Source organism: Oncorhynchus mykiss, chromosome 31 (genome assembly GCF_013265735.2).
Source record: "Oncorhynchus mykiss isolate Arlee chromosome 31, USDA_OmykA_1.1, whole genome shotgun sequence".
In the NCBI taxonomy this organism is placed as follows: domain Eukaryota; kingdom Metazoa; phylum Chordata; class Actinopteri; order Salmoniformes; family Salmonidae; genus Oncorhynchus; species Oncorhynchus mykiss.
In genome coordinates, this window is record NC_050571.1 from 21,530,095 (window position 1) to 21,550,090 (window position 19,996).

Sequence of the window (19,996 nt, forward strand, 5' to 3'; positions counted from 1 at the left end):
GACTCTAACCAGAGCATAACGGACCTGTTATTTTTATCCCCGGATTCCTACCGCAAACTGAACATTTTCATCTGGATCTTCGCAACTAGCTAACCGCAATCCCGGATGACTACTCATGGCTAGCGTTTCCATCCCAGAGCAAGCACAAATTAGCTTGAAGCTAGCCCGGCCAGGGCTCCTGTGCTACCACCGAAGTATACTCCTGGGCTACCACTGAAGTATACTCCTGGGCTACAATATCCGGACCCCTTCTACAGCCGGTACGGGAACCCCGCAGATCCCCTACGACTGGAATACCAACATAATCTGCCCGAGGACTCCCAACAGGCCCCTCAGGCGCGACACCCGCTGAAGGCCCATTATGCTAACCAGCCAGGCCTGCTAGCTACCTAGAGCTACTTGGAACCCTACTAATTCCACGACTGGTCTATCGACGTCACTGCACGAAGAGGCAAAAACAGACTTACCCCCATCGCGACGTCCCCCAAAGGCTAACTTTCTAGCCCCTGCTATCTGCTTGTTGCTAACCCGGTCGGCTAACTGCTAGCTTGTCTGCCCGGTCTGCTAATTGCTAGCCCTTGCTAACTGCTTGCTAACCCGGCCTACTAACTGCTAGCTTGCACCGGCCTGCTAACTGCTAGCTTACCTGCCCGGTCTGTAATTGCTAGCCCATGCTAACTGCTTGCTTGCTAACCCAGCCTGCTAACTGCTAGCTTGCCCCGGTCTACTAGCTGCTAGCTTGTTTAGCCCCAGCCTATTCGTTCCAGTGCAATTCGTTCCAGTCACAGGCAGCCGAATAACTGGAACGAAAGGCGGCCAAATGAGGTGTTGGCTTTAGGGATGATCAGTGAGATACACCTGCTGGAGCGCGTGCTACGGATGGGTGTTGCCATCGTGACCAGTGAACTGAGATAAGGCGAAGCTTTACCTAGCATGGACTTGTAGATGACCTGGAGCCAGTGGGTCTGGCGACGAATATGTAGCGAGGGCCAGCCGACTAGAGCATACAAGTCGCAGTGGTGGGTGGTATAAGGTGCTTTAGTGACAAAACGGATGGCACTGTGATAAACTGCATCCAGTTTGCTGAGTAGAGTGTTGGAAGCAATTTTGTAGATGACATCGCCGAAGTCGAGGATCGGTAGGATAGTCAGTTTTACTAGGGTAAGTTTGGCGGCGTGAGTGAAGGAGGCTTTGTTGCGGAATAGAAAGCCGATTCTTGATTTGATTTTCGATTGGAGATTTTTGATATGAGTCTGGAAGGAGAGTTTACAGTCTAGCCAGACACCTAGGTACTTATAGATGTCCACATATTCAAGGTCGGAACCATCCAGGGTGGTGATGCTGGTCAGGCGTGCGGGTGCAGGCAGTGAACGGTTGAAAAGCATGCATTTGGTTTTACTAGCGTTTAAGAGCAGTTGGAGGCCACGGAAGGAGTGTTGTATGGCATTGAAGCTCGTTTGGAGGTTAGATAGCACAGTGTCCAAGGACGGGCCGGAAGTATATAGAATGGTGTCGTCTGCGTAGAGGTGGATCAGGGAATCGCCCGCAGCAAGAGCAACATCATTGATACATACAGAGAAAATAGTCGGCCCGAGGATTGAACCCTGTGGCACCCCCATAGAGACTGCCAGAGGTCCGGACAGCATGCCCTCCGATTTGACACACTGAACTGCAAAGTAATTGGTGAACCAGGCAAGGCAGTCATCCGAAAAACCGAGGCTACTGAGTCTGCCGATAAGAATATGGTGATTGACAGAGTCGAAAGCCTTGGCAAGGTCGATGAAGACGGCTGCACAGTACTGTCTTTTATCGATGGTGGTTATGATATCGTTTAGTACCTTGAGCGTGGCTGAGGTGCACCCGTGACCGGCTCGGAAACCAGATTACACAGCGGAGAAGGTACGGTGGGATTCGAGATGGTCAGTGACCTGTTTGTTGACTTGGCTTTCAAAGACCTTAGATAGGCAGGGCAGGATGGACAGTTTGGGTCCAGGGTGTCTCCCCCTTTGAAGAGGGGGATGACTGCGGCAGCTTTCCAATTCTTGGGGATCTCAGACGATATGAAAGAGAGGTTGAACAGGCTGGTAATAGGGGTTGCGACAATGGCGGCGTATAGTTTCAGAAATAGAGGGTCCAGATTGTCAAGCCCAGCTGATTTGTACGGGTCCAGGTTTTGCAGCTCTTTCAGAACATCTGCTATCTGGATTTGGGTAAAGGAGAACCTGGAGAGGCTTGGGCGAGTAGCTGCGGAGGGGGGGGGGGGGGGCGGAGCTGTTGGCTGAGGTTGGAGTAGCCAGGCGGAAGGCATGGCCAGCTGTTGAGAAATGCTTGTTGAAGTTTTCGATAATCATGGATTTATCGGTGGTGATCGTGTTACCTAGCCTCAGTGCAGTGGGCAGCTGGGAGGAGGTGCTCTTGTTCTCCATGGACTTCACAGTGTCCCAGAACTTTTTGGAGTTGGAGCTACAGGATGCAAACTTCTGCCTGAAGAAGCTGGCCTTAGCTTTCCTGACTGACTGCGTGTATTGGTTCCTGACTTCCCTGAACAGTTGCATATCGCAGGGACTATTCGATGCTATTGCAATCCGCCACAGGATATTTTTGTGCTGGTCGAGGGCAGTCAGGTCTGGAGTGAACCAAGGGCTGTATTTGTTCTTAGTTCTGCATTTTTTGAACGGAGCATGCTTATCTAAATTGGTGAGGAAGTTACTTTTAAAGAATGCCCAGGCATCCTCAACTGACGGGATGAGGTCAATGTCCTTCCAGGATACCCGGGCCAGGTCGATTAGAAAGGCCTGCTCACAGAAGTGTTTTAGGGAGCGTTTGACAGTGATGAGGGGTGGTCGTTTGACTGCGGCTCCGTAGCGGATACAGGCAATGAGGCAGTGATCGCTGAGATCCTGGTTGAAGACAGCGGAGGTGTATTTGGAGGGCCAGTTGGTCAGGATGACGTCTATGAGGGTGCCCTTGTTTATAGATTTAAGGTTGTACCTGGTGGGTTCCTTGATGATTTGTGTGAGATTGAGGGCATCTAGCTTAGATTGTAGGACTGCCGAGGTGGTAAGCATATTCCAGTTTAGGTCATCTAACAGAACAAACTCTGAAGCTAGATGGGGGGCGATCAATTCACAAATGGTGTCCAGGGCACAGCTGGGAGCTGAGGGGGGTCGGTAGCTGGTGGCAACAGTGAGAGACTTATTTCTGGAGAGAGTAATTTTCAAAATTAGTAGTTCGAACTGTTTGGGTATGGACCTGGAAAGTATGACATTACTTTGCAGGCTATCTCTGCAGTAAACTGCAACTCCTCCCCCTTTGGCAGTTCTATCTTGACGGAAAATGTTATAGTTGGGTATGGAAATCTCAGAACTTTTGGTGGCCTTCCTGAGCCAGGATTCAGACACGGCGAGGACATCAGGGTTAGCAGAGTGTGCTAAAGCTGTGAGTAAAACAAACTTAGGGAGGAGGCTTCTGATGTTGACATGCATGAAACCAAGGCTTTTTCGATCACAGAAGTCAACAAATGAGGGTGCCTGGGGACATGCAGGGCCTGGGTTTACCTCCACATCACCCGCGGAACAGAGGAGGAGTAGAATGAGGGTGCGGCTAAAGGCTATCAAAACTGGTCGCCTAGAGCGTTGAGGACAGAGAATAAAAGGAGCAGATTTCTGGGCATGGTAGAATATATTCAGGGCATAATGCGCCGACAGTGGTATGGTGGGGTGCGGGTACAGCGGAGGTAAGCCCAGGCACTGGGTGATGATGAGAGAGGTTGTATCTCTGGACATGCTGGTTGTAATGGGTGAGGTCACCGCATGTGTGGGAGGTGGGACAAAGGAGGTATCAGGGGTATGAAGAGTGGAACTAGGGGCTCCATTGTAAACTAAGACAATGATAACTAACCTGAACAACAGTATACAAGGCATATTGACATTTGAGAGAGACATACAGCGAGGCATACAGTAATCACAGGTGTTGAATTGGGAGAGCTAGCTAAAACAGTAGCTAAAACAGTAGGTGAGACAACAACAGCTAATCAGCTAGCACAAGAACAGCAGGTAAAATGGCGTTGACTAGGCAGGGAGGGTCGGATTAACTACACACAGAGCCTGAGTGCAGTTGGGGCCGACAGATAAAACATAAACAAGCAGAATGGAGTACCATGATTAATGGATAGTCCAGCATGCATCAGCTATGTAGCCAAGTGATCAGTGTCCAGGGGGCAGCGGTGGATGGGGCAGGGAAGCTGGACTGGTGAGTATTATCCAGGTAAGGTAAAAGCTGCAGTGGCTAACAATGACTAAATAGCTTGTAGCTAGTTAGCTGGTTAGCTTCTGGAGGTTCTTGAGTGTGTTCTAAAAATTAAAAATAATAGTGATTCCGTATCACATTGGGTGAGGCAGGTTACCGGAAGGTATAAACAAATAAAAAATCGAAAAGAGATTGAAAGTAAGTATGGGTCCAGTGAGTGTTTGGGATGCGGCGATTCAGACGGCTTAGCAGGCCTGTGCTAACAAGCTAACAGTTAGTAGGCCGGGGCTAAACAAGGTAGCAGTTAGCGGACTGGGGCTAAACAAGCTAGCAGTTAGCAGGCCGAATTAGCAAGCAAGGAGATAGCAGTTATGCCAATATAGGACTCGTTTTACTGTGGATATAGATACTTTTGTATCTGTTTCCTCCAGCATCTTCACAAGGTTCTTTGCTGTTGTTCTGGGATTGATTTTCACTTTTCACACCAAAGTACATTAATTTCTAGGAGACAGAATGCATCTCCTTCCTGAGCGGTATGACGGCTGCATGGTCCCATGGTGATTATACTTGCGTACTATTGTTTGCACAGATGAACGTGGTACCTTCAGGCGTTTGAAAATTGCTCCCAATGAAGAACCAGACTTGTGGAGGTCTACAATTTTTTTCTGAGGTCTTGGCTGATTTCTTTTGATTTTCATATGATGTCAAGCAAAGAGGCACTGAGTTTGAAGGTAGGCCTTGAAATACATCCACAGGTACACCTCCAATTGACTCAAATAATGACAATTAGCCAATTAGAAGCTTCTAAAGTCATGACATAATTTTCTGGAATTTTTCCAAGCAGTTTAAAGGCACAGTCAACTTAGTGTATGTAAACCTCTGACCCACTGGAATTGTGATACTGTGAATTATAAGTGACATAATCTGTCTGTAAACAATTGTTGGAAAAATTACTTACGTCATGCACAAAGTAAATGTCCTAACCGACTTGCCAAAACTATAGTTTGTTAACAAGACATTTGTGGAGTGGTTGAAAAATTAGTTTTAATGACTACAACCTAAGTGTATGTAAACGTACGACTTCAACTGTACACAACGTCAACTATGACAGACAAAATGAGAAAAAAAATCAAGAAAATCACATTGTAGGATTTTTAATGAATTTATTTGCAAATTATGGTGGAAAATAAATATTTGGTCACCTACAAACAAGCAAGATTTCTGGCTCTCACAGACCTGTAACTTCTTTAAGAGGCTCCTCTGTCCTCTACTCGTTACCTGTATTAATGGCACCTGTTTGAACTTGTTATCAGTATAAAAGACACCTGTCCACAACCTTAAACAGTCACACTCCAAACTCCACTATGGCCAAGACCAAAGAGCTGTCAAAGGACACCAGAAACAAAATTGTAGACCTGCACCAGGCTGGGAAGACTGCATCAGCAATAGGTAAGCAGCTTGGTTTGAAGAAATCAAATGTGGGAGCAATTATTAGGAAATGGAAGACATACAAGACCACTGATAATCTCCCTCGATCTGGGGCTCCACGCAAGATATCACCCCGTGGGGTCAAAATGATCACAAGACCGGTGCGCAAAAATCCCAGAACCACACGGGGGGACCTAGTGAATGACCTGCAGAGAGCTGGGACCAAAGTAACAAAGCCTACCATCAGTAACACACTACGCCGCCAGGGACTCAAATCCTGCAGTGCCAGACGTGTCCCCCTGCTTAAGCCAGTACATGTCCAGGCATGTCTGAAGTTTGCTAGAGAGCATTTGGATGATCCAGAAGAAGATTGGGAGAATGTCATATGGTCAGATGAAACCAAAATAGAACCTTTTGGTAAAAACTCAACTCGTTGTGTTTGGAGGACAAAGAATGCTGAGTTGCATCCAAAGAACACCATACCTTCTGTGAAGCATGGGGGTGGAAACATCATGCTTTGGGGCTGTTTTTCTGCAAAGGGACTAGGACGACTGATCCGTGTAAAGGAAATAATGAATGGGGCCATGTATCGTGAGATTTTGAGTGAAAACCTCCTTCCATCAGCAAGGGCATTGAAGATGAAACGTGGCTGGGTCTTTCAGCATGACAATGATCCCAAACACACCGCCCGGGCAACGAAGGAGTGGCTTCGTAAGAAGCATTTCAAGGTCCTGGAGTGGCCTAGCCAGTCTCCAGATCTCAACCCCATAATAAATCTTTGGAGGGAGTTGAAAGTCCGTGTTGCCCAGCAACAGCCCCAAAACATCACTGCTCTAGAGGAGATCTGCATGGAGGAATGGGCCAAAATACCAGCAACAGTGTGTGAAAACCTTGTGAAGACTTTTGACCTCTGTCATTCCCAACAAAGGGTATATAACAAAGTATTGAGAAAAACATTTGTTATTGACCAAATACTTATTTTCCACCATCATTTGCAAATAAATTCATTAAAAATCCTACAATGTATTTTCTGGATTTTTTTTGCAAAATATTTTGCATATGCAAAATACTGTATGTGTGCGCATCCAATAACATTTCATTTAATTTAAATTGATTTAGCTGCTTATCATTGGCCTCATTATTTCTCCACTACATTGTTCAAGTTCCAAGTAAGGAGAAAGGATCTAATTTGTGAGTAGGCTGCTCACTGTGCTCAGGCAGAGGACTGTTTTCATTCTGCTGCTAATACCTCCATATTGAAAAGCTGTGACACGCTATCTTTCGTCATAAGCCTGGAATATCATGGTAGACCGTCTCAAACTCCTATAGCCCTGGTGGCTGATAGCTTTCCCCCACACAGTTGTGGTCCCCCACACAGTTGTGGTCCTCCTCAAAGTTGTGGTCCCCCACACTGCTGAGGTCCCCCACACAATTGTGGTCCTCCACACAGTTGTGGTCCCCCACACCGCTGAGGTTCCCCACACCACTGAGGTCCCCCACACTGCTGAGGTCCCCCACACCGCTGAGGTCCCCCACACCGCTGAGGTCCCCCACACCGCTGAGGTCCCCCACACCACTGAGGTCCCCCACACCGCTGAGGTCCCCCACACCAATGAGGTCCCCCTCACCGCTGAGGTCCCCCACTCCGCTGAGGTCCCCCACACCGCTGAGGTTCCCCACACCGCTGAGGTCCCCCACACCAATGAGGTCCCCCACACCAATGAGGTCCCCCTCACCGCTGAGTTCCCCCACTCCGCTGATATCCCCCACTCCACTGAGGTCCCCCACTCCGCTGAGGTCCCCCACTCCGCTGAGGTCCCCCACACCGCTGAGGTCCCCCACTCCGCTGAGGTCCCCCACATAACACATTTTTCAGCTGAAGCCGCTGTCTCTTAATATTTGTAATATTTGTATTTATTTATAAGTGAGTAATACAACACAATCCTATATGTTTAATCTTTTCATATTTTAAGCCACATTGATTAAGCTGCAGGGGCATAAGGAATGATCATTCAAATGCAAATTGGTTCTGAGTAATATTTAGTTAGAATGGATCAGACTTAACGCCCTCTTTAGACTACATTGTGTGCTGCCAAAGGGGAAGTGTGGTAGTTTTCTTTTATAGCCTTCTATGTTCAGGGGGTTTATTCTTAAATACCTACTGTATTAAGCACAGTGTGGACACTATGCTGTGTAAAGGAAGTTCAAGATCAGCACCAAGAAATGCTGTTTTAGTCTACTTTATGTTTTTACTTCTTGAGATCTCTGTTATAATGCTATCTAATGTGATTAGGCCTTATATTGACTTTCAGTCAACTGATTTAACTACGAGGCTAATTAATACAGTAAAGGTCTACTCTGAGCATGTGCAGTAGGAGGTGAAGGTGGGGCACGATTTGTGTGGTGACACTGGTGCCTGTGGTGGTGCTTGGTGTCAGGGAAGGGAGCTGAAAGGCTGTGTGGGTTGGGGGTGTGGTGGTGGAGCAGTATGTGTAGTGTTGGGGTGGGAGGTGGAGGAGGGCCGATGTGTGATGTGACACATGCAGGTGTAAAAGACAGGACCCCTGCAGAGGAAGGCAGGACACTGTGGACAGTGATGTGACACTGCGGATTCCGTTTGCCTCTTTACACCTCTTTCTCTCTCTCTCTCAAATAAATTCAAGGAGCTTTATTCTCATGGGAAACACGTTTACATTGCCAAAGCAAGTGAAATGGATGAAAAAAAGTTCAATCAATGTGAACAGTACATATTACACTCATACAAGTTCCAAAAGAATAAAGACATTTCAAATGTCATATTATGTCTATATACAGTGTTGTAGCGATGTGCAAATTGTTAAAGTACAAAAGGGAAAATAAATAAGTATGGGTTCTATTTACAATGGTGTTTGTTCTTCACTGGTTGCCCTTTTCTTGTGGCAACATGTCACAAATCTTGCTGCTGTGATGGCACACTGTGGTAGTTCACCAAGTAGATGTGGGAGTTTATCAAAATTGGATTTGTTTTCTAGTTCTTTGTTGGTTTATGTAATCTGAGAGAAATAAGTGTCTCTAATGTGGTCATACATTTGGCAGGAGGTTGGGAAGGGCAGCTCAGTTTCCACATCATTTTCTGGGCAGTGTGCACATGGCCTGCCTTTCTCAATAGCAAGGCTATGCTCACTGAGTCTTTACATAGTTTATGGCCAAATAGCATTCAGAACAACATATTTTTACCTTGTCAGCTCGGGGATTCAATTTAGCAACCTTTCAGTTACTGACCCAACACTCTAACCACTAGGCTGCCTGCAGTTTGGAAATCACTTCATTTTAAGTGGATGTAGAATTTAACGTCTCTTTTCTAGATTTTGACAATTAGCGGGTATCAGCCTAATTCTGCTCTTAGTACATTATTTGGTGTTTTATATTGTACACAGAGGATATTTTATCAGAATTCTGCATGCAGTGTTAGTCCCATTTTGTGAATTCTTGATTGGTGAGTGGACCCCAAACCTCACAACCGTAAAGGGCAATGGGTTCTAGAACTGATTTAAGTATTTTTAGCCAGATCCCTCAAAAATTATTTAACAGGTAAGTTGACTGAGAACACATTCTCAGCAACAACCTGGGGAATAGTTACAGGGGTGGGGGTAGGAATGAGCCAATTGTACATTTGGGATGATTAGGTGGCCATGATGGTCAGATTGGGAATTTAGCCAGGACACCAGGGTTAACACCCCTACTCTTACAATAAGTGCCATGGGATCTTTAGTGACCACAGTGAGTCAGAACACCCATTTAACAGCCCATCTGAAAGACAGCAACCTACACAAGTCTCCAATCACTACCCTGGGTCATTGGGATATTTTTTAGACCAGAGGAAAGGGTGCCTCCTACTGGCCCTCCACACAACTACCAGCAGAATCTGGTCTCCCATCCAGGGATTGACCAGGACCAATCCTGCTTGGCTTCTGAAGCAAGCCTGCAGTGGGATGCAGAGTGGTATGCTGCTGGCTAATTGATAGGTCAAATCTTATGTTCTTTTTGATGGCATAGAAGGCCCTTCTTGCCTTGTCTCTCAGATTGTTCACAGCTTTGTGGAAGTTACTTGTGGCGCTGATGTTTAGGCCGTGGTATGTATCGTTTTTTCTGTGCTTAGGGAAACTGTCTTGATGGAATTTGTATTTTTGATCCTGGCAACTGGACCATTTTTGGTCTGACAGAATCTTTGCAGAAGATCTAGATGCTGCTGTAGGCCATCCTTGGTTGGTGACTGAAGCACCAGATCATCAGCAAACAGTAGATATTTGACTTCAGATTCTAGTAGGGTGAGGCCGGGGGCTGCAGACTGTTTTAGTGCCCTCACCAATTCGTTGATTTACATGTTGAAGAGGGTGGGGCTTAATCTGCACACCCCACGGCCCCATGTAAATGGATTTTATAATGTCATATGTTTTTCCCCCAACACCAATTTCCATCAATTTGTATAGCAGACCCTGATGCCAAATTGAGTCAAAAGCTTTTTTGAAGTCAACAAAGCATAAGAAGACTTTGCCTTGTTTTGGTTTGTTTGTTTGTCAATTAGGGTGTGCAGGGTGAATATGTGGTCTGTCGTACGGTAATTTGGTAAAAAGCCAATTGACATTTGCTCAGTACATTGTTTTCACTGAGGAAATGTACAAGTCTGCTGTTAATGATAATACAGAGGATTTTCCCAAGGTTGCTGTTGACGCATATCCCACGGTAGTTATTGGGGTCAAATTTGTCTCCACTTTTGCGGATTGATGTTATCAGTCCTTGGTTCCAAGAATTTGGGGAAGATGCCAGAGCTGAGGATGATGTTAAAGAGTTTAAGTATAGGCAATTGTTATTTGTGGTCTGTATATTTTACAATTTCATGTAGGATACAATCAACACCACAGGCCTTTTTGGGTTGGAGAGTTTGTATTTTGTCCTGAAGTTCATTCAATCTAATAGGAGAATCTAGTGGGTTCTGGTAGTCTTTAATAGCTGATTCTAAGATTTGTAATTGTATATTTTTTTTGTTCTTTGTTATAGAGCCAAAAAGATTGGAGAGGTGGTTTATCCACATCTCCATTTTGGATAGATAACTCTTTGTGTGGTTTGTTTAGTGTGTTCCAATTTTCTCTGAAGTGGTTAGATTCTATGGATTATATTGAACTGATTTCTGACATGCTGTTCCTTCTTTTTCCATAGTGTATTTCTGTATTGTTTTAGTGTTTCACCATAGTGAAGGCATAGACTCAGATTTTCTGTACCTCTATGTTTTTGGTTGGATATGTTTCTCAATATCTTTCTTAGGTTTTTACATTCTTCATCAAACAGTTTGATAGGGAAGCTGAGAGGTCAAATACACTGATTGAATTTGTTTTTGCCTAATTGTTTTTTGGTAGGCTTCTACGCTACTTTCCTTCCATCCGTAGCATTTCTTAATATTATGCAGTTCTTTTGGCTTTGATGCCTTATGATTGAGTATTGCTCTGTTCAGGTAGACTGTGATTTTGCTGTGATCTGATAAGGGTGTTAGTGGGCTGACTGTGAACGCTCTGAGACACTCTGGGTTGAGGTCAGTGATAAAGTAATCTACAGTACCTCTGCCAAGGGATGAGCTGTTCAAGTCCAGGGTGAAGTTGCGCGCCAGGTATACATTAGGTTTTGAGAAACAGTCTGGAAAAATTATTGCATTCACCTGCTGTATGGTGGCAGGGTGAAAGTATTTTCATGGTAGCATGGTGGAGGTAACCACTTGTGCATTGAGGAAAGTGGAAGAAGCTTTTTAAATCAGTCCCTTGAGTGCTGTTGCCACCCTTTCCTGCTGGGTCCTCAGGTAATTTGTTCCCGTGTGAATGATGATGTGGCTGGGGGACCCTAGTCTGTCCTCTGACGACAGCTCCAGGGCATGCCTAGTGTTTGGGCACCAGAGTTAAGCCAGTTTGTGTTTGGGAAAAAGTATTTGCCATTTGAGTCAATGAGGAGCACAATCTGTGGGTTTTGTGTGTCCTCGGTGGGGGGGTTATCAGGAGGGCTATTGGGGGAGCTGACAGGAGGGCTGTTAGGAGTGGGTGGGGTCTGTTGGGTTGGTGGGTCCTGTGTTGTCTGTCCCATTGTGGTTTTGAGGTTGTGTTCTGGGTCCGTGTCTGAGGTGGGCTGTTCTGCTGGCTTGTCTGAGGGAGTGTCCTGCTCTCTGTCACACCTCAGCTTTCTGACCTCGTCCTTCAGTGCCATGTGTGCCTCTTTAAGTTATCTCACCTCAGTTCGTAGAGCAGCCAGCTCTCTCAGACAGCCGTCCATCTCCACATTCTGCCCTCTGGGTTTTGTTGGGAGGGTGTTGTTGTGCTGGTCTGTTTTGTGGGCTTGTGAGCTTGACTATCCTCGTCTGCAGGATAGTTTGAAGAGGTGTGATCAGACTCACTCAGGGTGGGGGAGTTTTCACAGAGAGAGAGATTTACCTGCTTTGCTCTCTCTCTCTTTGATCCCATAAAAGCCCTGCTGGAACTGCATGAGTATTCCCTGCACCATCACTGTCCCATACTTGTACATGTTGACAGAGGTTGTTTCGATTTCCTCAATGTCTAGTATTCTGAGTTTCCACCCTGGGCCAATACCCTCTCTCTGGACATAGGGGTAGTGTGCTCTTATAGCGCTGTGCCATGCCAGGGGATGGTCTGTGTGGAAAATTAAGTTTCTTACGTTTTACATTCCCCTCTTTATAGAAATCAGCAAATTGTGTCTCTGTATTGTTATTGGTGCTTCTAAGGCAGGGGTGTCAAAGTCAAATGGACGGAGGGCCAAATAAAAAAATCAGCTACAAGACGAGGGCCGGACTGTTCGAATGTTCATTGAACATTTTTTAAATGACGCATATAGTCTAGTGAACCTAATTGAACCTACTGAAAACCTAACAAATATATTACAATATGATCAGATAAATAAAGCAATATTTTCTTATGGCTCTGTCAGTAATCTTTAATTTTCAACAGACACAAAAGACAAATTTCCTTTATATAAATATCCCCATAACATGAACATTAAATGAAAGAAACCGGTATTCAAGGCACCATCAGTAGACTATATTTTCTATTTTAGCAAAAGTGGGCTAAATTTACTTCAAAGAAAAAACAATAATAGCAATTTTCTATCATCCACTCAACTGAAATATTTTTAAAATATAATTGGATTGAAATACAAAAAAATAAAGTGCAAAAATCTATTAATCAAAAACAACACTTTGTTTAAGGAGAAGTAACATGCAGTGAAAACAAATATTAAATTTTAACTTTTAAACTTGAACTGAGTAAAAACTCTAAATATGTGATTGCACAGTAATGTTCACTTGTTTGAGGTTGAGGGTGATACTTGGTGGTGTCCCATCTTTTCCACAAGTTCATCAATGTTCGGGGTAAGGCTCTGAGCTGAAGAAATCCTCAGAATTGAGTGGAGGTGTTCAGCAGTAAGTCGACTTCTGTGTGATGTTTTGTTCAGGTTCATCAAAGAAAACAGTTGTTCACACAGGTATGTGCTGCCAAACATAGACAACGTTTGAGCAGCCTGGATGCGCAGCTGGGGCATTGTGCCGGGGAGGAAACGGGCGAACTCCGCAGCACCCACTGCCGCATATTTTGCCCTCAGTGCATCATTGCATTGGAGGTCAATCAACTCCATTTGGAGGTTTGGTGGTGAGCTTTCCACGTCAACAGCAAATGGGTTACCGAGCAGTTCCAACCTGCTTTTTTGTGCTTCAAAGTCAGCAAATCGGCGTCGAAAGTCAGCGGCAAGCATACCTATTTTATCAGCCAACTGTGTGCTCGGGAACGCACTGGTAGAGAGCTTCTCTTTCATGGTCTGGCAGCTGGGAAAGTGGCTCAAATTTTCTTTCCGCATCTGCGTCTCCCACAGAGTCAGTTTGGTTTTAAATGCCTTCACTGTACTGTACATATCAGAGATGACACGATCCCGACCCTGCAGCTGCAAGTTTATTGCATTCAGATGACTCGTAATGTCACACAGAAAAGCCATTTCACACAGAAACATTTCGTCTCGGAGTTGTGTTGTGTCTTTCCCTTTGCTGTCCAAGAACAGACAAATCTCCTCACGAAGCTCGAAACATCTTTGAAGCACCTTTCCCTGGCTTAGCCATCGCACCTCTGTGTGATAAGGCAAATCACCATGCTCCGTTTCTAACTCCGTCAGAAATGCCTTGAACTGGCGGTGATTCAAACCTTTGGCTCTGATAAAGTTAACTGTGCGCGTGATGATGCTCATTACATGCTCCATTTTCAAGGCTTTACCGCACAACGCTTCCTGGTGTATGATACAATGATAAGCTGTCAGCTCACCTGTCGCGTTTTCCTCTTGCATCTTTTCCCGTATCTTCGCCACCAGTCCGCTCCTGTGTCCACACATCGCAGGTGCTCCGTCGGTTGTCAAACCCACGAGTTTTTCCCAAGGCAGCTCCATCTCATTTACACATCTTGACACCTCTTCATACAAATCATGCCCCGTAGTTGTGCCATGCATAGGACGTAAAGCCAAAAACTCCTCTGTCACGCTTAGGTTGGAGTCCACTCCGCGGATGAAAATTGACAACTGGGCAATGTCAGAAATGTCGGTGCTCTCATCCACAGCCAAGGAATATGCAATAAAATCTTTTCCCTTTTTCACAAGCTGCTCTTTTAGATTGATGGACAACTGGTCTACTCTCTCGGCAATGGTGTTTCTGCTCAGACTCACATTTAAAAAGAGTTGCCTTTTTTCTGGGCAAACTTCGTCACAAACTTTAATCATGCAGTTTTTGATGAAATCCCCCTCCGTAAATGGCCGGGCTGATTTAGCGATCTCTTCTGCCAAAATAAAACTGGCCTTGACAGCAGCCTGGCCTTGTGATTTGGCTTTTTTGAACAGAGCCTGTCGAGATTTGAGGCCTCGTTTTAATTCCTCTGCCTTTTGTAGCCTTTGTTCCATGTCCATATTCTTGTTTTTGTCCGCGTGTTTCGTTTCATAATGTCGTCTCAGATTATACTCTTTCAGTACCGCCACACTTTCTCCACACAGAAGACACACAGGTTTTCCAGCTACCTTCGTGAACATATACTCCGACTCCCACCTTGTTTGAAACCCCCGGTTCTCAGTATCCACCTTCCGTTTTGCCATTTTTGATGGGTATCTGAAAGTTAATTTTACTGTGATGCTGACGACTGCTGTGCCAATAAATATTGAAATGAAGCAGCCTACTGCTCGGTGCGTCACCTTTGCATTGTGGGAAATGTAGTATTGGTGCGTGTAAAAGATCTGCGGGCTGCCGGCTTGCTGCGGGCCGGTTCTAATAATAAATCAAGATCATCCCAGGGGCCGTAAAAAACCTTCTTGCGGGCCGGATGTGGCCCGCGGGCCTTGACTCTGACATATGTGTTCTAAGGCCTCTGCATTTGGGGGGGAGGGGTTGTGAAACTCTCCTGCCATTGTTGGGCTCAAGAGTTTTCACACATCTGACTTCACACTTCAGTGCTAATTGAAGGTGCTGCCAGGTCTGTTCTGTCCTAGCAGCTTGGTAGCTTAGTATACTTATTTACTTAGCTTTATATAATAAAATTACCTAGAGATTATTGTCTTTTAATTTTTGTCTTCAGAAGTAGCTTCAGACTGAATATTACTCACTCAGTTTTGTGTTGGATGGTATTTCCAGGTTCCGCTATGTTTCTTCTGCAGGTTTTGGTTTGTTAGAAGTTTTTTCTTGATAGTCCTTGGTAGCAATAGTCCATTCAGGTAATTTTGTCCAAAATCAAAGTTTTAGGTATGGAATTTTGATGTTGAGGTTAGTATCATGCATAAGTCCTTGTGCAACTATAATTCTATAATATCCAACTATAATTCTATCTTTTTTGCAGAGGAGTTCCTCTCTCCCGCTCTTCTTTCTCTTTCTCTCTCTCTGTCTGTCTCTCTCTCTGTCTCCCCCTCTGTCTCTCTGTCTCTGTCTCTCTCTCTCTCTCTCTCTCTCTGTCTCTGTCTCTCTCTCTCTCTCTCTCTCTCTCTCTGTCTCTCTCTCTGTCTCTCTCGGTCTCTCTGTCTCTTTCTCTCTGTCTCTCTCTCTCTGTCTCTCTATCTCTCACTGTGTTTTATGACTCATAAACAGCCTTTATTTACCACTGTCTCTCTCTCTGTCTCTCTCTCTGTCTCTCTCTCTCTCTCTCTCTGTCTCTGTCTCTCTCTCCCTCTCTCTCTGTCTCTCTCTGTCTCTGTCTCTGTCTCTCTCTCCCTCTCTCTCTCTCTCTCTCTCTCTCTCTCTCTCTCTCTCTCTCTCTCTGTCTCTGTCTCTCTCTCCCTCTCTCTCTCTCTGTGTCTCTCTCTCTCTGTCTCTCTATCTCTCACTGTGTTTTTTGACTCATAAACTGACTTTATTTACCACTGTCTCTCTCTCTGTCTCTGTCTCTCTCTCCCTCTCTCTCTCTCTGTGTCTCTCTCTCTCTGTCTCTCTATCTCTCACTGTGTTTTTTGACTCATAAACTGACTTTATTTACCACTGTCTCTCTCTCTGCTTGTGGTTTTCAACAGGCTAATGAGATCACTATGGAAAAGTGCTCGCCCAGAGGTTTAGGATTAATCAGTCATTATAATGAGAAGGCTATATATTGAATAAAGTGATGTATGTGTTTTGTGTTGTCGTGATACTGTCAGTTTGGCGGTTGAGTGGGAGTAGTGATAAGGTATGTAATGTGACAGATCAGAGTGTTGGTGACTGCTGGGTTTTGTCATGTCTCTGGGTGTTACTTTAGACCTGCAGCTTGATGCTGCTCTTATCTCAATTCTAAATGGTCAAATATGAATGGTTTGTTACACACTATTCTTTGACATGCTCTCTCTCTCTCTTTTCTCTTTTCCCCTTTTTCTTTCTCTCGTCCATCTGTCTGTCTCTTGCGCTCTCTCTCTCTCTATCTCTTCCCCCTTTTCCTTCTCCCTCTCTCTATCTCTTCCCCCTTTCTCTCTATCTCTTCCCCCTTTCCCTCTCTCTCCCCCTCTCTCTCTCTCTCTCTCTCTCTTTCTCTCTCTCTCATGCTCTCTCTCTCTCTCCCCTCTCTCTCTCTGAATCTTTCTCTCCCCCCTCTCTCGCTCTATCTCTGTATCTCTTTCTTTCCTCCAGTCTACATTGAGGACCTGGCGCGGAGCGTGGAGCAGAGCAGACGGCTCATCATCGTGTTGACTCCTGAGTTTGTGGCCAAGCGTGGCTGGAGCATCTTCCAGCTGGAGACTCGGCTCCACAGCATGCTGGTGACCGGGGAGATCAAGGTGATTATGATCGAGTGTGCCAACCTAAAGAGCGTCATCAACTACCAGGAAGTGGAGGCCCTGAAGCACACCATCAAAGTCCTCTCCATCATCAAGTGGAGGGGCCCCAAGAGCAATGAGCTCAAGTCTATGTTCTGGAAGCAGGTGATATACGAGATGCCGGTGAAGAGGAAAGAGATGCTGTCTCGCCGGCAGGTGCTAGACTCCAGGGAGCAGGGTCTGTTCGGCGACCTGCAGACGGTCTCCACCATCGCCATGACGACCACATCTGCCTCGATGGTGCCCGCCCACCACGCTGAGATTCCAGACTTTAACCAGACCAGCCACCCTCAGATGAGACACTACTGCACCCGTAGCTACGAGTATAAGATGCCTGCCTCCCCCGTGCAGATAGCCACCTTGAGTAACCGTCACATATACTGCAATATCCCCATGACGCTGCTCAACGGACAGGTGACTCAGAACAACACGATGGGAAAGAGCAAGCAGGAGATCCACTTGAACAGCACTTTCGTCCCTCTATCTGGGGGGGAACACACAAGTGATATCTGGTAGACTGATATCCAGCTTGATGCCACATCTCTTATGTCTTTGTCTTTTATCTGCATGAAGATTCATTTAGACAAAACACTGATCAAAAACCATTCTGCACACAATCATTTCTCGCAGACTATTTTCATTAGCGGTTAAATGTTTTCTGGATTTGTCTTTTTTCGTTCAGTCTTTAAAGAAATCAAGGACAAAAGGAGTTGCTCCAGTCATCATTTTCTTACTTGAAAAATGTCTCCTTTTTTGAGATGAGTAATAAATGAAAAAACCTTTTTAATGTTCAAGGTATTGTTATTATGTACAGTTTTCATATCTTCTATAGACAGTCTTGATGATTCCTTTAAGATTTTAATGGTGTGAGTATGTGAGTGAATCCAAATTGAAAGATTCTGACCTGTGATTTTTTTCATGGGAAAAGGGAACGTTTCTCATTGCAGCACAATTCTGTAAAGATGGACTGAAAACATTCTCTGTGAGCTTTAAAAATGTTACAGTATATTTAAGCAAATCAATAATGTTTGAATTTACACAAGCTATTGTCATTGTTTGAGGCCAATTAAATATGAATATTTGAATTGTTTAATGCAGTATTTGTTTGAGTTGTAGTCTGTGACTAGTTGCTGTCTCTTGAGTTCTGCCTGTTACTTTGCTTATTTTAGTTGTACAAAACAAGAAGCCTTTTTCTCTGCTGAATTCCTCCCCTGCTTCACCTGCCTTCCTTCCTCTGTTGGCCATATTGTTTTCAGATGGCCATTGAGTGGTCTTTTTGAGGATGAGCCGCTCTCCAAATGGTACAGATGGACTCGGTGGTGCTTTCGGAAACGATGGTAGTTTTGACTGAATGTATTGTAGAAATGAAAGGGAACTGGAATCACCTGAGAGATATTTGCATTTGTATCTATTTTATTTGATTGATTTCATTTGCTAAATGAGAAGAGAATAGTCTTATAGAATCATCCTCTTTTCAGTTGCTCTGCTATTTCCATCTTAGAAAATGAATCCTATTTGTCTGCAAGGATTTGTAATATAGCAGCCTCTATCTGTCTCATTGAGTTATGGAGGAATAATCAGCTTCTAATGTGTCTCATTGAGTTATAGAGGAATGATCAGCCTCAAATCTATCTCATTGAGTTATAGAGGAATAATCAGCAGAAATGCCAAGATTGTAACAAAGATGACTTGGTGACCTTCAAGAGCAAACTAAAACACTAACGGCAGGAGGTCAAAGAGATTGCAGCGATCAGTTTGAACCGTTGCTGAACTGCCCACTGATGTCTTCTTCAACACCAGTTATACATCGTATAAGTTTATTTAATGCCTTTTTGTCTGTTTGCAAGCTGATGGATTTTGATAGAGCATCAATGTGCATTCTCTACTTATATGATGAAATGAAATTTTGTTGGACCCTTGCGAATGGCTGTATATTAAATCATGTTGAAATAAACCGGTTGTTTACTGCTTGATTTATTCTATATGCACTATATTTATTCTATAGGCACTGTATTTATTCTATATGCACTGTATTTATTATATAGGCACTGTATTTATTATATAGGCACTGTATTTATTCTATAGGCACTGTATTTATTCTATATGCACTGTATTTATTATATAGGCACTGTATTTATTATATAGGCACTGTATTTATTATATAGGCACTGTATTTATTATATAGGCACTGTATTTATTATATAGGCACTGTATTTATTCTATATGCACTGTATTTATTCTATAGGCACTGTATTTATTATATAGGCACTGTATTTATTCTATATGCACTGTATTTATTATATAGGCACTGTATTTATTCTATATGCACTGTATTTATTCTATAGGCACTGTATTTATTATATAGGCACTGTATTTATTCTATATGCACTGTATTTATTCTATAGGCACTGTATTTATTCTATATGCACTGTATTTATTATATAGGCACTGTATTTATTATATAGGCACTGTATTTATTCTATATGCACTGTATTTATTATATAGGCACTGTATTTATTATATAGGCACTGTATTTATTCTATATGCACTGTATTTATTATATAGGCACTGTATTTATTATATAGGCACTGTATTTATTCTATATGCACTGTATTTATTCTATGGGCACTGTATTTATTCTATAGGCACTGTATTTATTATATAGGCACTGTATTTATTCTATATGCACTGTATTTATTCTATATGCACTGTATTTATTCTATGGGCACTGTATTTATTCTATGGGCACTGTATTTATTCTATAGGCACTGTATTTATTCTATAGGCACTGTATTTGGTTTTCATTGTAATGTAATGCTGTCATTTTACATATATGATCTATGTGGTGGAGTTAAATATGTCAAGCGTTCAATGGTTATAAATGTCAGCTACTATGGCAACTGCAGCTATAATCTTTCGAAGTTGCAAAAACTGAAATAGTGGATGTTTGCTATGGTGGACCTCTATTACCTACAGTATCCTCTCTGAAAGGGGAATGCTA

The 19,996-nt window shown here is 44.0% G+C and overlaps 1 protein-coding gene across 1 annotated transcript in view; it reads left to right on the top strand.

Annotated features, from left to right (window-relative positions):
* Nucleotides 1-18,948, top strand: part of LOC110504767 (X-linked interleukin-1 receptor accessory protein-like 2) — a 432,915-nt gene extending 413,967 nt beyond the window's left edge. The window contains exon 11 of the mRNA XM_021583579.2: nt 16,811-18,948. Within this exon, the coding sequence (XP_021439254.1) occupies nt 16,811-17,511 (701 nt within the window). The 3' untranslated portion in view covers nt 17,512-18,948. The remainder of the gene's footprint in view (nt 1-16,810) is intronic.
* Nucleotides 18,949-19,996: the final 1,048 nt, after the last annotated feature.